The sequence below is a fragment of the Delphinapterus leucas genome, chromosome 6, assembly GCF_059928025.1.
Source record: "Delphinapterus leucas isolate spDelLeu-1000000601 "Yukka" chromosome 6, BTC_Dleu_Yukka2, whole genome shotgun sequence".
In the NCBI taxonomy this organism is placed as follows: Eukaryota; Metazoa; Chordata; class Mammalia; order Artiodactyla; family Monodontidae; genus Delphinapterus; species Delphinapterus leucas.
Genome location: NC_143134.1, coordinates 71,276,604 through 71,294,614, shown reverse-complemented (window position 1 = coordinate 71,294,614; position 18,011 = coordinate 71,276,604). Strand labels below are relative to the sequence as shown.

Sequence of the window (18,011 nt, the reverse complement as noted above, 5' to 3'; positions counted from 1 at the left end):
GTTAGGGCTCAATCAGCTCTGGTTAGGGTTGCTGACCATGGGTTCTGGAGTGTTCCTAGCCAAGCAGAGGCTGAGGGCAGAAACTACAGAGTCAGGCTGACCTCCAGAGGGTAGTGCCTGTCTTGGCAGAAGAAAAGCACAGCAAGCACCTCTCTGTGGTCAAAGAATGGCTCACATTCAATCCTCTCTCAGCATACACCCTTTAGAGAGAAGCTATAAGACTATCCCCTTTTCTAACCTCGGGGGTGGGGCCCTCACCTTCTCCTCCTTAATTTTATCTCTTAGATCTCCAGCTGCATCAAGGACATTTTTATTTTTTTGATGATGCTAAAATTTGCCACTTTCATTAACTTTTGATGATCATATTTAATTTCACCCTGCCATTGCAATTAGTCTGCAAATTCGCCTTCAGATAAAAAGCAGTCATAAAACCAAAACTTGTTTGTACAAAGATCACATGATTCTGTGATTATTTTCAGTATAAAAGACAAGTCCTCAGTATAATGTGTTTGATGTCATCAGCACTGAGAACAAAAACACGTAAAACAGTCCCTTCAAGATCTGCAAAATTCATAGAAGCTAAGAGACAGCAAGGGGCAATCGAGAGAATCAATCTGAACATTTAAGGCAGAAAGAGGAAACTGTAACTTTGTAATTCTGGAGTCTGTGCTACCCGTGTAGATCTGGCCCTGTGCATGATACAGAGAATAATTGATGTTCTATACAAAAACACTCTGAGACCAATTCAAGTATTAAGCAAAATCTGTTTGGGGGCACGTTCTGGGAACTAGTAGGAAATGTTGCAAGTAGTTGGAAAATGAAAATGGAGGGAAGGGGACTAATTAATTAACACTCTCCTCACCCTTTAATATCAGCAACAATAAAAACACAAAAGCAAGCCCTGGAAGGAAAGGCATCCAGATGTCCTTGCTCCCAGGCAAAACCCAAAACCTTCTCAGGAGGCAAATTATTATAGCTGTGCTTTCCCAAATGTAGTTTAGGCACATTCTGAGAGATGTCTATTAATGAAGCAATTAGTAATATCTGATATAATACCTTACATATTTCTAGCTATGAGACTGCTGTAAGGACACTATGCATATATTAAAAGAAAAAAATGACTGTCAGAGCATCTTGTGTAGAAAATTATATTTGTTCCTTACATAACTAGTGATACTTCCAAAATATCTTTGATAAGCCAACTGTGCAAATTCCAAATAACAGCCAAAATGGGTATATTAATCTTTCTTAAAAAACATAAATTATAGGAAATATGAAATAAAATAAGGCAAGTCACAAATTCAGTGCACCTTAAATTAAGTATCTCTTCAAATGAAATAATCTCAAATAATTCTTCTGAAAAGGACATTCATATCAGCCACATTTAGTCAGTTTTACAAATGAATAAAACATTTTATCATTTGTCCACCCACTTTTAAATATGTTCAAACTAAAATGTATGCCAAATATAGTTTAAAATAATCTGTATTTCACTGGCTCAGGGCAAACAACCATTTACAGGACTGGATCCGAGACTCAGGCACCTGTCCTTGAAAAGTTTGGAAGTGTGACAGGAAAAAATAATTAGAATTCTTCCTTTTCATATATGTCTTTATGCCCCATGAGAGATGGCACGAACACTGGTAACTCCGAAATAAATGAGGATCATTCTATGAACTGCCATTTCCCATGCAGATTAATTACTATATATGTTCATATCTCTTCATATAGAGTGTTCCTGGCAATTAATGAAAATTTTGTAATCCAAAGAATATTTTCATCTTATTGGGGGAATTTTTCATTTAGATTAATTTTAATGTATATTCTTTACTAATGTAAATAATCATGCTCCAAGTTATATTTTGAATAAATATGAGCAACTTAAAACAATCCAAAATATATTTGTGTAGGCGGGGTTGCTTGAAGCAAGGTTCACCTGAACACAGAGAAATGAGAAACTGATTAGAGAATCTTTATGTAAATCTTCATTGAATATACATGGTGTTCATGCAGAAAGAAAGAGAAATTTTTTTCTAGATAGGTAAGGATCAACCAGAAATTCTCTAATATTGGGAAAAGCAGTCAAAGAGAAACAGATAGTAAGTGCTTTTCATCATAACAAGAAATGTTGGGAACAACAAACTGGTAGGACATGTTGAAAAACACTTCTGGCACACAGTTTGTTAATAAAGAGAGAACTTGCCCTTGGTTGTTAATAATCTAGCACCCCTGACAAGTACTCAGATTCACTCAAGCAGTTCTTATTTCTGGAGTGGGAAAAAAAATCTGTGAATGTTATGAGCTGAGACTTCTCACTGCATACTGCATTGTCAGCAGTCAGGAGGACTGCCCAAGGATTATCTTTTACTTCTAAGTAGATCATAAATAGCCCTGGAATAAAGCTACTTAAGTTCTAAACTGTTCCTCTTTCAAAAGGAGGGGTACTTTAGAAGACTCTTATTGCAATCTGTTATCTTCTTTCTACCAGGTGAGCTGCAGGTACGAGCGGGCTTGGAGAGAGTTCACCTCCTGGAGACAACGTAGCCAATTTTGATACAGGATACTCAGAAAGGGAGTAGGAGTAGGGATGGAAAACACCAAGAGAAAACCTAATTAACCATGAAAACAAAACAAACAAAACTACAGCCTCAATGATCCCTGGAAGGAAAACCTAAAGTGCTTTATAAAACATTTCTAGAAAATAGTTTTGATAGAAATACACAGCTATCATGTAAAATTCAAAAGGTAAAAAGAGTATATTGAAAAATTAAGTCTCTTTCCCCTGACTCCCAGTCACTAAGTTTTGTTCCCAAAGGCAACCAGCATTAATATTTTGTTCTTTCTTCTGGAGAGATGTATATAACATGTTCTTTTTCACTCAAATGATAATATATTATACTTGCTGTTTTACATCTTGCTTTTTCCCTTAAAAACAAATCCTGAAGCTTGTTCCAAAAAGTACATTTAGAGTTGCCTGTTCTTTTTAATGGCTGCATAGCATTCTACTCTATAGATCATACCATATTTTATTTATTCAGTTCCCTGTTAGATATTGAAGTTATAAGCAATCTTTTTCATTAAAAACCATAATGCAACAAGCTCCCTGTACACTTATCTCTTCCCCTACATGTAAGCATTTTTCTAGAAGGAGTACCTAGAAGTGGAATTGCTTCATCAAAGGATTCGTATTAGAATAGGCTAAGAAGATGGAAAGTAAAATTTATTCTCCCCGAGACATGAAGAAAAGATAACTTATTAGTGCTCAAAGAAATATGAAGTAACTTTATCTGTCCTCTAGGAATATGTTTGATTATTTTGCTTTAGCAAGTTGCCTGGCAAAACTTAGCACGTGTCCGACTGTGTTTGAAAAGACTTACCTCACAGTGCTCTCGATAAAGACTCTGCAGTGACTTGATATCCTCAAAGGTAGTACCATCTGGCAGAGAAGAGATTTCAACTTCTCCAAACTCTGGAAGTGCTCGAGATGCATCTGTTACCATGACAACACAACAGAAAAAAAGTTATTGTGGATGGTGCCAATTACAGCTTAATGAGGGCAAATTTAAGAAGATTAAAAAGGAAAAAAATTTAAAGGTCAGTGGTCCAAAAAGCAAGGACTTTTCATATTAGTATTTTATAAACAAAACTTAGCAGCAGCAGCAGCACCAAAGAATAGAGAGGATACTTCTAAAATTTTGGAGAAACTAAATTTTCACTATGATTATATTGGAAATAACACATCTCAGTGTCTCTCAATATAGGACCCCTATGATAGGAAAAATACCTTGAGCTGGCCAGTATCAATTTTAGTTATTTTTATCATTATATTACTTAGGTACATAAAAATAAATCTAGCTTTAAACTTATTATGCTTATACCTCTCATATAATCATAAACCAAAAGACCTACGAAATAAGTACAAAGAAACCTAAAAAAATAACATTAAACTTAACAACATTAATTTGATATGATAGATGATGCTGTTGTCCTGTAACTAAATTACCTCTTGCAACATGAATATGGTATTGACTGCTGCAGCGCAGGATCTTTTGAGTTTGATAACCCTATACCAACACGTACTTCATGATGGCTGGTTCTCCCATTATGCTTCTATATTCAAATGAGCTGTGAAACTTTCCTCTACACAGAGCATTGGGACATCATTTAGCCTTCCCTTGGTATGAAGGCGTAATTTACACAGTAAGTCTCTCTCTATTCTTTTCTCATTGGCTCTGGACAATAATGCAATACACTTTGGTGCCAGCCTTATGATAAATTCAAATACAAATGTGGAAACTAAAATTGCAGAACAGTATTCGTTCTAGTCTTCCAGGTGATCCAGAATATGCTTTTATTTTTTTTTAAGATTATAATTGAAATAATGACACAAAATAAAAAACATAAAGATTCTTGCTGAAAGCTCAAGGGTCTACAAGAATATACTTGAGGACTCTAGTTTGGGAATGCTGCCATAATGCTTTCATCTTCAGTAGCCATTCTGACCCCAGAGTACATTTCAGTTGTCTTTGTCAGAAAGTGCACATAGACACATATACACACACACAGACACATACACACACGCACTCTCTGAGAGCTTCTACTTATCTTGATCTGTTGTACCGAAACTATGCATGTTCATCTCTAGAAGAGCTGTCAATTAAAGTGCCATTTTTGCACCTTTAGCTATGACAGGAATATGCAAAATGTTCAAGTTCCACTTCCTTAACTCTTTAAATAACAAGAAACATGCATACCATCTATAAAATTACAAAAGTAGGAAACACTGTGATCAATTTAAAAGAATAAATTACTTTTTAAAAGTTTATAATAATTTTTTCTAATCTGAGACTAAATGCATATGCAACTTTATACGCAGGAAATGAGAATTCTTTTTGGCACTTCAAGTTACTACTGAAACTACCACACAATTTTGATCATAAATGCCCAATTAATACAAATTCTGGAAAACAATTTCATAGAAATAAGCCTTTAATTCAGATGCATTTAAAAGTTCTACATAGCTTGAGATTTTAAAAAATAAGCTCTTTTTCTATGAAAAAGTAGAAATGAACTAGAACTATCATATAATGTGCATAGTTTCAGCACACAAAAAAAATCTATGTAATTAACATCTGTAATAGACATTGTACTTGGAGAAAACACTACTGTTGTTCTCTTGTTTTCAAAATCCTGATAGCAACTAATATGCATTACACCTTAACATACCTAAAAACTGTTGATGATGTTGACTTTGGGCAATTACAGTTTGCTCAACAGATGTGCCTGTCTGTTGACCACTTCCTGTGAAACCATCTGCAACCCCATCCACTTTCTGCATAGGCTTGTACCTAAAAATATTAGATGGGAAAAAACAAATAAACCAAATTATTCCTTGCTTTTTTGTACTACACAAAACTCCCAAGGCATTCAATTTTGTTCTGTCTTCTTTAATGTCTTACGATAGTTGTAAGAATTTCTTCCTTGACAGTCTCATAAAGTTAGGATGAAGAAATTTTTAAAATTGTAAAAAGGAAAAAGAAGGGGAGGGGCTTAGGAAGGGGACCCATTTTCAAAAATTCAGAAATTTAGCTAAGAATGAAAGCGTTATGAGGTATTTCTTTGGACAGCAGTAGCAAAGATGTCCATGATTATAGTTTTAATACACAGTTTGAACATAACTTTTAATGGCCAATGGATCAAGGGAGAAACATGTTAAATACATTGGGATGTTAATCTGAATTAAGATCTAGGACATTGGGCCTGAGAAATGTTAATGAATGGCTTTCATTTAATTTATATCTCCAAAATATGATTCAGCCTACGAACTCTACCATACTGTTTTTCATATCACCTAAAGCCTCCCATGCATATCAACACATTCATCTCCTTTGACTCCTGTCCACATCTGCAAATACAAAGACCATAAGCATCAGCTTGCAGCAAAATGCATGCAAAAATCCATCTACAAACCTAGGTTATCAAATTTAAAAAATAAAAAGAATCAAAGTCAGCTACAATTATGTATTTATATTTAGGTCCTCGTTATACAAACTCATGAACGTTCCATACTGCTAAAATAGAGAAAATATGCTTCAGCAGCACGGGCAAGAAGGGAAAGACTGCTTGGGAGAGAAATACCGCATACAAAAAATGCATAGGTAAGTCTCCTAGGATAAGCAAATACAAAGTAAGAAATAAGCAGCAACTATAATTTCTTCTTTCTCTAAGATTTCATATTTTTCTTCATTTTAGAAATTAAAAAAAACAGATAAACGCAAGAAAAAGTTAAAATCTACAATGAGCTTATTACCTAGAGATATCATCATGCACGTTATGTTGTTTGTCCTTCCATTTTTTCCCATTTCTAATTATATTTATAAACAGAACCACCTAATATTCTCACCATCCAGATACTTGACTCGTACACTGATACCATAAGTTAACTGTATCATTAATATGAAGTTACTGTAAGTAACAATGTCCCCACTACATGAACAAGATACACGCAAAGATGCCTGCACTCTGACAACAGATAGAAAATGAACGGACCTGGTGAAACACTACACAAACTAACGCTGACGTTGCCTTAGGAAATGATTCAATCTTGAATGTTATTAATTATGACTTAGATAAATGAAATTTCCACGAAAAACTGCAAAGTCACTCATAATGACATTTACATGTATTTCTTATGTGATAGCATCTCACAAAGAACTATATGAAAAGCAAAAATAAAGTTAGAAGATGAACAGGGTGAAAAAAGGGTACAACACACTCATTCTTGTTATCATTTTAGTGATGACCCTGTACCACCAAAATGTTGGTTGTTATTTTCTGATGATATAAAAGAACTCAAACCTATTCTTTTCATTAATGGAAAAAAAATCTGGAAGAACTCTTCAATTGGGGCCACACCAAGAGATAACACAAGGGTTAGTATTGTGATGTGCTAGAAGTGCCATTTCTAAAAAATTGAATGTTTTCCTGATTTTTTTTTTTCCTCCTTAAAGAATCATCTTAGAGAGGCAAAAAAAAAAAAAAAAAAATCCTTGTGAGGCAAGAACTTGGGGTACTTGTGTGGGGCAGCAGTTGCTAGCCAGTCTGTTCTAGAAGACTTGAACGATTTTATCTTTAGGGCATGTATTTAGGGACGCTTTTGTCCTCATTGATCCATTCCAGGTTTCATTTGATTTTAGCCTCCTTTTTTCAGCTGTGAAGTTCTATATCGCTAATAAAAGAGGCTAAAATTGTTTAACCATGTTTCTTCATTTACGTTAATGGAGTTTGGGGTTCATGGAGTTAATTAACAAAAGTGGTTAAAGGGATTTGAATTATTTACTCTGGAGAAGAGAAAAATGGAAGTATTTCCTATAGTCTTCAATTATATTAACTTTCAGTATAGGATGAGACAGTAATTATTAGACTTTGCCCAGCTATGCTTTATCCTGCACAGCATCTAATATACTACAGATGTTTAATAGGCACAAATATCAAGGACCGTAAAAGGATATGACATATATTCATCTTAGACTGACATATAGACATCTGACAGATGCTATGTCACTGTCTACTTGCACATAGTGCTTAGCAAGCCTGTAGTCTGCAAGCAAAATTATCTGCTTCCTTAGAAAGATGTAGACAGCAGCAGTTCCAAACGAGAAAGAGATTTTTTTAATAAGCACTCAAAGTCACAATACATTAAAATTAATGTATGATTATGCTTAATAATAATGATATTGAGTGGGGAGGACTGATTAGAGGTACATTCTATTATACAGGAGATGGAAAATACATCAAGGTTAGCTTGTAGAAGAAAAGGAAATAAGTTGATTAATTCTGGAGAAACTGTACAGGTCAGTACTTAAGAACAAATCTTACTTAGGAGAGGTGAAGAAAAAAGAAGATACAGTCAGAATTGTAAAATGAGAGGTCTAATTCTAAGCTCAGAGTAAGGGTCACAAAGTGAAAGGTAGATTGAATGGATTGGGCGAAGATGCACTATGTGTATCCATTCTTGCTTGCCTGGGTTAGCAAGAATAGGACCTCTATAAGCCAGAACCTTCCATTCTATCTCTTTAGAGAAAGGTGTGAAGACAGGTTTGGGAGGGCTTTGTGACATAAAGAATGACATCAGAAAGGGCAGGGATAGGGCTCATATAAAGAACAGTATTAGTGTTGGCCTATAAGTATAAGAGAGCTTCCAGGGAGTGCTGACTTTTGCTTTTCCTGCTTTAAGTAGTGGCATATCCACAGTGTATTGCCTGGCACTGTATTGATACTTAAAAGGAATCACCAGAAATTAGAAATACTGAACTGAGGAAAGCTAGATGTTCCTTTTCCTGATGTCCTGTCTAAGGAAAACATCCTATCCCTGCCATTACCTCAGGCACACAATAAATAAGCTAAGCAAATAATTGTGGTAACTGACTCTTCTGGGAGAAACAGTTCTAGATGATATTATGTTAGGTTTTGAAACCTAATTGTATATCAGTATCTGGGTAGATTTCAAAAAAAAATTCAAATGCTTGGCTCACCCTAGATCTACCGAACAAAATCTTTGAGAATGGGGATTAGGAATTTATTATTTTAACTAGCTTCTCATGTACTTCTTAAGTAGCCTGCCCAGAACTAGACCGCAGGAGCTTCTTGGACCAATAATAAATTCCTTCAGCCCAATTGTAGAAATACAATTATAACATTAGAGGAAAGTCATTTTTTATAAAATAAGTCATCATTTTTCAATTTTTCAATAAACTACATTTGGAATGTAAATAACTATCTCTGAATGGATGGTGGATGAATGAATGAGTGTATGAATGAATGCTCAAGGTAACACTTCATTTTATCACACCATCAATTGATCTTAACATATAGCAAATCTATTTAACAAATATTTATTGAGTATTTACTATGGGTAAAGTATTGTAGGGGCATGATTTTGAAAAGGCTGTGTATAAATGGAATTTTTCCAGGATGTTTTTTAATATTCCATTGACTTACATGATAATCCAACATTATCTTAGCTCTGATTGAATTTCAAGTGACTTTTTAACATTGAAACACAGCTTTCAGATTTCCTATCTCTCTCTCTCTTTTAACAGAAAATAATCACTATTTAAATACTAAATTGTAAAAAAAAAGATATGTTTTCTACTGAAAAAAATTCTTTGTTGAATCTTTCAAAAAGCTGAACTCTTTAGTATTTAAGAATTCTCTGCTTTTACTCCCATTTATTTTACAAATTCATTGTTTTAGAATAGGTTTTCTTATAGTAGATTCTTAGTGCTCTTGAGCTGTGTGTGCTCTGAGAAAGACCTGTACTACATGAAATGAAGAAACAGCTCTTGGTTTCAAAATTAGTTAACAGGCTAATGATAATTTTAACAGCTTGCAACTCCCTGGGCAATCAAAGCTAAAGTTGTTAATGATTAAGAAATCAAAGAAACTCTAATACTTTAATAGCTGAGCGTATGCATGAAACCTGTCACTAACACAGAAACTTGGAAAATTATTAGGAATCTTCCCCCATGGGGTTAGTCATAGCTGTTATTTAGAACTTGGACAGCTGTAACTCTACTGTAAAATAATATCTAATTCTGTCAATAATATCACACATAAAGACACTGAAGGAGTCCAATGGAAGGCAAAGAATGGTATATAGTTACCATCACATTCAACTAACAGTGGCAGGTGGAAGGATTTTCAACAGACTAAATGAAACATTTGTAAAACTACCTTTGAATCAGGTGAAAAATGCACATGAAAGATGCAAAATCTGAGCTGTACAGGCATTTAGAGTCATTATTATGTTTATAAGTCTAGAAGGTACACAATCATTTGATTTGCATGATAATCGGGACAAAAGGTTAAAATTTTCTACTGGAATCTTGAGATTCTCTTTGGAAAAATTGTCCCAGAAAAGTTTTAGATGATCTGAGGTCTGAAATGAACTAAATGATATAAACATGAACAGATCAGAAGAAAATCTTTTCAGAATAGTAATGAACTCCTTGATGTCACACTGAATACTTCTATATCTAAACAACTTCTAACATCAACCCTGCTGGTTAATGATAGTTATTACATCTCTTCAATCCTTGGTGGCTCTCACAGTATTTGTCTTGTCATTAGCTCTACATCTATAATTGGGAAAGGATAGGAGGAAAAATTAAATTCAAATGGGGGTATTTGTATCAATTGCATCAGTTTTAGTAGGAAATGTGGGAGAGGTAGGAAAGGGAAGAGGCTGAAGCTGCTGGCTGAAATAGAAGTCTATGGATCATTCATTCATTTCACAAATGACAATGTGCTTACTGCTCTCCTAGGTGTTGAAAGAGGCAAATAAGATACCCTTATCTCATGAATTTCTTCATTGAGTTCTCCTAGCGTAGGTAATTTAGGGTTAACTGTATAGAACTGATATATTCTTGCTACAAGTATGTATGACACCTTTAGGATACTTCTTTTGTCTACAGCTGGTCCTTTCTGTTAAACTGATCCTACAGGAATGTTCTCACTCTTCCTTTATTTGGAGAATGACAACCTGACTCCACCTGATGTCAAGACAGCAACAAAAACGAAAAAGGGCATCTGAAGCTCTATCTAGGAAAAAATAAATTAGCTTCTTGCATACAGTAAAATTAAATGAGCCTCAGTTTCCGTATCAGTAGATAACGATATAATTGCCAAATGAGATCTTGCACATAAAGTGCTTATTGATGAACAATTTACAAGTTCAATAAATATTCATCAGAAGGATAAGTGGGAACTGTTAGTAGTAACAAACTTTACATGAATTACTATACTTAATAATTACTGAATGTGATTATTTATGATTCTCCCATCTTCAATGGAAAATATATTTACAGCAAGGACTCGCTGCAGTGGCAGTGAACATTAAATACCTCAGTGCCAAGATTCCTTGTTTGTCTCCTAAAAGCCAAATGCAGATACATGATCATCCTCCCACTAAAGACTCCTGCCCTCCTGCCACCCTCAGCTGCCTCAGAGCAATTTACCAGCCCTAGACGCTTATCTCTGTAATGACCCCAGGGAATTTATGGCCAGGAGAGGAATTGTAAACTATTAACATCAATCACAGGCCTGGAAACCACAGGCCTGGAGGTACAAAGAAATGGAAGCCAAACTTGCCCAACTGCCAGGCTTCATTCTTCTCCAAAACAGCCTTATTCTTAAAGAAGTATTTTCTAAAGAAATATTTTCTCTAGTGCATATGGTATAATAATGATAATAATTATTATTTTATCCTATCACTTGGATATTTCTGGTTATAAAGCCCTTTATATACTTTTTTCCACTTGAACTTCAAAAAAATCTTTGAGGTAGTCTATTATTATTTCCATTTTGCAGATGAAGAAACTGAGGTTCAGTGAAGTTCAGTCACACACACTGAAGTGCCAAAGCAGCCTGTATTCAAATCCCTATTTCCCACCTTTAAATATAAGGTTCATTCCACTAATCTATGAAACTATATTAAGAAAGGTCTTCAAATGACAAAGATTCTTGTCCTCACTCCTTAGGAACACGCATGCTTTCACATCTGTCTACAGCCAACTAGCCTTGCTGTCCCATCTCTCCAATGGCCTCTATTTTCCTCTCCTCAGTGCCACAAAGGTTTCTTCTTTCACAGAATCCAATTCCTATGAAAAGACCATTCACAGAGGCAGAAAGTGGCACATTTCCTCACTTATTTAGGATATACTCAAGTGTGATTTTCCCCTTAAATTTTATTACATGTGCACATTTCTCTTTGGGTTATATTACCTCTTCAAGGACGGAATTCTTATAAGAACAAAGACAAGAGGACTGGTTTCTTGTCCTGGTTTCTATATTATCATGGATACATTATCTATCCTTTATGGACTTCGGTTTTCTCATCAAGAGGATGAGGTGCGCTAGGTGACCTCCCCCTTCCAGCTCTAACTTCTATGACTCTGTGAATTCTCTTTTAGTTGTGATGGACATATTCTATATGCAACCATTGATTGTTATGTATTTGTCGAAGGAATGATATATGCAGTTTAATACTTTGAGAATGGCTACTGGGATCAAACACAGCCAAGCACATTGTCAAACACACTTGGCTCTATTCCACCACTTTTGCTACTAGGATTTGGAAGAATAGCTGACATACATGTGCCAACACTCTCTGAGTGCTTCTTTTAAATATTAGAAATAAACTGCTGCAAACATTTTTACTTAGTTTGTAAAGCTGAAAATTACTCATCTCCTTTTTGCTCTATAATAACCTAATTTATTTATTGTCTAAATTAGGGTAAGCAAATTAGTCCATAAGTGAATTTCCTTGAAAACTGAAGACTACCTCATTTAAGTGCAGAAGTTATTTTCACATGAAATATTTTCAACAGAAGGTATTAAAAGAAACCAACTATTACACATTCTCCTGTTTCCTTAACCAGGGTAGTTAACCTCTTCTTGATTACCTATAATGTCATCAACATGCCAAATAGTTATTACACTGTGTTAGACTAGATTTTAGCCACTATAGTGATACTTAAAGGGCCTACTGGAATGCCTAGGTCTATGTGTCCTTCCACTGAATATATACAGACTGCTGAGCTGAGTAACCCAAAAGTGAATCGAAGACCCTAGTCTACTTATATTTCCTCCTGCCAGCTGTTATATCTCATGATTGCCTATGAATCAAGTGGGCTCTAATCTGCTCCTTTATTTTAGGTAAATGACTTGAGGATGGCTTCATCTTTTCAATTAAGCTAAACTAAGGGCTCTGTGACATCTGTTTTACAGTCAGAAGCTGTTTCCATTTATTTCCAGACTCATGGTTATGTTCCCATATGGTGGTGTTGCTGGGAATCTGATTTGTAGATAAGGGGAAATTTCCTCTACTACCCTATCAAAGCTTCAAATGAGATATTGTATGTAAAGGAGCTCTAAAAATTATAAAGCTATGCAAAACAATAACCATCATTAATGCTACAACTACAATGGTTCCAAACTTATCAGAAAAAATGTACAAATTTTTATTTGATAAAATAATCACTGCATATAATTGAATTTTCTTACTATAGGAACAGGTGAAGCATGTACATTTATACTATGGAAGATGTGCACATATAGATGTATACAAAAAACCTTGAGGCATTTAAACAATTTGAATATTCCAAAATATTAAATACTAGTATAAAATATTTTAAACCTTTCAAATGTCACTTGTACTTTAACAGGAGAATGGCAGGCTCTTCTTATGTGAAATTTAATATATTCAGTAGAATCATTTGAGTTTTGGAATCACCTTATTTTATAAGCCATAAAACAAACAGTACAATGAGTCCCTTTTTCATTGTTTTCAACAAATACTCTTAACCCTTGAATCCAGACTCAGGAAGAGACACTTTTCCTCTCCTGTCCAAGTGTTTCCTCTAAATGCGGTAACTGGCTTCACTTAAGGCCTATCAATGTTGCCAGTGATATAATCCTTCAAAGAGACAACAGAAACCTCCCTCTGTCCTAATCCCAGTGAGGGGCTGGTGAAGTTGATAACACTAACAATGCAAGCAGTTATCCAAGACACCATTCCAAGAGCAACTGTCCATAATCCAAAATTGTACCATTAAAAAACAACAACAACAAATTAAAGGAAGCTTCAGTGCTTTGGTTCTCTAACATTCTTATTTCATAAGAAAGCAAACATTATAAGAAACTAAAGTCGGTACAATTTATGAATATTACTGAGAATTTTATATCACTTTTTAAATACAACCATATTATGTCTAATTCTAAAAGCAATAATACTTATATTGCAGGGTTTTCATGGCTCATCAATCTTTATAGCCCTGAAATTTGTTTCATAAGGAGACCTTTGTAATTCCTTGGTCTTGCTTACCTAACCCAGGCTTTGTATAAAGAATGTCTCTTGAAGGTTTCCATTTCCATGAAAACTTGCTAGGATTCTTTGCAGTGAAATCACTGGACGAAGTAAGTTTCAGCTGTCTTGAGTGCAATTTACCAAGGTATTGTTCATATTTAAGTTTGAGTATATATTATTTTTGAATTAATCTTTTTTTTCTTTATTGCACCAACATCTCCAATGTGTAGTACTGCTATGCATGAGCGCAGAGACCACACCAGAAAGTAAAAGCTATGGTATTGCCACTAACAGGTGGAAACAATAATGGTAACTCATGACAACAACAGTTTATTTCAATTCACACAAACTCTGTCTCCAACTATACAAGGGACTGTTTTATGGCTTTTTTTCCCCAGAGCCCTTCTTAGTATATTTCACTGACTATACCTCAAAAAACAGGAATCAGCAATTTAAAAAATAAGTTTGAGAAAACATAATAATTTATATAATAGCCAATCTTGAACTGACTCTTCAGTCTTGCAGTACTCTCACTAGAAATTATGACTGTGTTAAAGCCACTTAACAAGTGTCTTTATTTCCAGTCTCTTCCCACTAAATATGTCTTGCCCCAAATCAAAAAGTAATCTCTCTAGAAAAAATGTGAAAGTGTCATTGTTTTGCTTGGAAGCAAGTCTTTGAAGACTTGCACAGTATCTAAGCACAAAGAACAAACTCATTAGCTTCATATACAACCAAATCCCTTCATCTATGTATGATCCAAACTACTTTTAAAATCTCATCTCCCATTAAAGTACCCAATCTTCTTCTCAATTCTTCTCCTGCAATATCAACCTCACCAGATCAGAGTGCATTCACCAAAGACATCATGGACCCTCTCGGTGGTGATTTTGTTTACATTCCCTCTGCCTGAATGTTCCTCTCTTTTTCTGATCCCTCTAATTCCCTACTCAAATAGCACTTTCTCTGTGAAACTTCCCAATCCTCCCTCTCCCAGACTTTGCTGAAATAGTTCAGCAAAGTACTCCAATAGTTCCTTGACCAAAGCTTTGTTTTAGCATTTCTTAGGTTGTATTACTTAAAAAAAAAATTCCCATGTGCCTTCTCATCTAATTTCTTAACTCCTCAAAGGTAAGGACTGTGTCTTATCTCTGCACACAGGGCCTAGCACATGGTAGAGACTCAATTGGTGCTTGCTGACTAAACAGATAAAGGACTACTGTGTGATATACTTTCTTCTCCAGCAGCTACTTGGAACTAAGGTTCTGATTAAGCTAGTATGATGTGCAGGAGATCTCACCACACAGTGACTCACCATCCCAGATCAATGGCTTAGGGAGACTGATCAATGGATTAGGCCAACTGCACCAGGTGCAGTCCTCCTTTCTCCTACCTAATTTTGCATGTTCAATTGAAAAGAAAAACTGTAGCTACTGTCATGGTTGAGCTATACTGGTAAAGAGGGAAAGATTTTTCACTTTACTCCAAACTGTGATATAAGTCACATGAGACAGAAGGCCCTTGGCTATGTAGCAGCATTATGGGCTTGTACAAATCATTTAACCTCTCTGGGATTTATCTGAAAAAACAGGGGTCTTCATGCTTTGAATGCCACAAGGCTGAGGGGCCAGACTAGACTGATATATTTTTCAATTCTAAGATCTATGATTCTATTCATCCATCCATTCATCCATCCATCCATCCATTCATGAATGCTTAAGATCTTTTATAGCTCTAATATCTACAATTATACATCTAGGAAAGTTGGAGTCAAAGAAAATGTAAGATGTCCCAAACATTCTGCAAGAATTTACACTGTCAAAAAGAATGACCTGCAGGATATGCAGATTAACAAGTAAGAAGCTCATGAATACTGACAAGTTTCTCCAGATGCTCCTTACAGTTTGTGTTTAGTTTCCTTATCTGAATAGTTTGGGATGTCACATTTACTTAAAGGCGACAAACACGCTGTCCGGTAAGTAATTGTGAAAGATTTGGAAAATAGAATGAAATTCTAAATCATATTTGAGAACTGTCTGTAGTGAAAGCATACCAGCAATAGCGACATTCTTGCACACTTAGGTAATTGTTCTGCTTGTTCAGAAAAAAGGAGATAGAACATCTAAAGAAATACATAGCTTTGACATGTCAATGATAATTCCAGAGTCTACCTTTGTTTCTGTTGCATGGGTTGTTGTCTCATAGCCATATACTGCATGTCTTCTTGCAGACGATTAAGAGGGGAATCTGGCTTGACACGAATCCCATAGTAATGGTACTTGGAGTTTCCTCTTCATAAAAGAACAATAAACAGAGACACAAAAAGTCAGTCAAGTCAATATTAATCATACAGGATGTCCATTTAATTTCATATTTGGAAAAATTAGATAAAGGCAAAATATTAATGTTATATATTTATGATTTACCTGTTCTGGACACCTGTATATTTTTATGGTGGCTACATGTGAAGAATCAAAATAAGATTCTGAATCAATCAATTCAAGGCCCTAAGAAAAATCTTTCCTTATAAACTTTTGCTTAAATATTAGTCAGAATCCATTTGCTCGATTTAAGTTACATTTTATTTTCAACTTTATATTTTAACTATAATTTAGAAGATTAGATTAACAGGATATTCATTAACAGGATAAAGGGTTGCACACCAACTAGGAATTTATTATCAAATGGTTATGCAGAACAAAGAGAAAAAAATCTTAATTCTACTGTCTTGGAGAAGTCCTGTATTTTTCTAATTCTATTACTGCAGGGATGACTAAGATAACTTCATTGATACAAGATGTTGTAAAGTCTATTATTTAATATTTTGAAACCTAAAAAAGAAGCAGGCGTTTAATCTATTGATTTCAAAGCATATTTTATTAGTCTCTGTTTTTGTGGATTCGTATCAGTTTTTCAAGCTGAATAAGATGTGTCACAACAGACACGGGGAAATTTCTCGGTGAAAATGGCAAATTTCCATCTAGATAAAAAATGTCACAACTTCCTCATGTTCATGAGAAAGACCATATTTGTTAGAAATGACAAAGTTTTACTCTGAATGAAATTTGCAAATTCTTGCAAAAATAACATTTTAAACATGTAAATTTTTGCAAAGAGAAAATAGTAGTTTTTCTCAAGTCTATATATAGCAAGACATCAGTGTTCTTTCCAACTTTTTCTTTCATTTACAAGAAGAAATGCAAGTGGAGTGTGGATTCAATATTTTATATAAAAATAAAACAGAATTTTACTTCCAAGGTTGAAGAACACACGTTAGATGAATCCTATATATTTGAAAAGACATTAAAATCTATTATATAAATAATATTGCTAGTTTAAAAAACATAGGGCATTTGAATACCTACATAGTTTCAGCAAAATAAACCAGTATGAAAACTTAATGCCTTCCACTTGCAGACATTAGATCTTGCCTCCAAGATCCACTGTAGAATACAGCAAAAAAACAAAAACAAAAAATACCAGAAACTGTTCCCATACAAACTGGAGAACAGGAGGGAGTAGCCAATGACAAAGATACAAAGTAAAATCACATCTCTCTTGTGAGACCCCAAAATACACAAAGTACCTAGTTTCTCTCCAGTTTCCTATAAATTGGAATCTTGGATGGGTTGGAGGAGAGGCGGATCTTTCTATTCCACTGAAGATGGTTGGGGGAAATCAGTATGTTCCATGGTCTTCTTTGTTTAAACTTAATTTGGAGATGGGATGTAACAAAAGCTACCTTTTGATTTACCTTTGTTTAGAAACATGGTGATATTACTTATCTTTTACTTAGCTCCAGAAACTTGACCAGAAGTTTGGTTCTGGTTTTAATGAATTCACCAGATAATCTTATTGATGGATAAATAACAGTTTATGGTTTACTTAAAAAAAATCTGAGTTGGTTTGCCTCATGATTTATACTGATTTTCTTTCTGTTCCCTGGGTGAGGAGTAGAATGAATGCTAAAACAGTTTCCATGGTAGAAAGAACCTCTGGCACTTCACCCCTATCATTGTCAGTTTTTCTACATTAGAGTTCTGCTAGCTTCATAACACAGCATTTGTTAAAACTTTCTCCCTAGGATTTCTTTTCTCCTTATTCTTCTAGGCTTTGTTTTCCATCTCTAATTACAAGACTACAT

General features: G+C 34.7%; 1 protein-coding gene across 8 annotated transcripts in view; it reads right to left on the bottom strand.

The window, feature by feature from the left end:
* RFX3 (regulatory factor X3) overlaps window positions 1–18,011 on the bottom strand; it is a 294,873-nt gene that overhangs the window by 53,785 nt on the left and 223,077 nt on the right. For all 8 annotated transcript variants that reach the window (XM_089913244.1, XM_089913246.1, XM_022573601.3 and 5 more), the window contains 3 exons: window positions 16,039–16,158; window positions 5,227–5,348; window positions 3,378–3,490 (listed from right to left, as the gene is read on the bottom strand). In XM_089913244.1, the coding sequence (XP_089769370.1) occupies window positions 3,378–3,490; window positions 5,227–5,348; window positions 16,039–16,158 (355 nt within the window). The remainder of the gene's footprint in view (window positions 1–3,377; window positions 3,491–5,226; window positions 5,349–16,038; window positions 16,159–18,011) is intronic.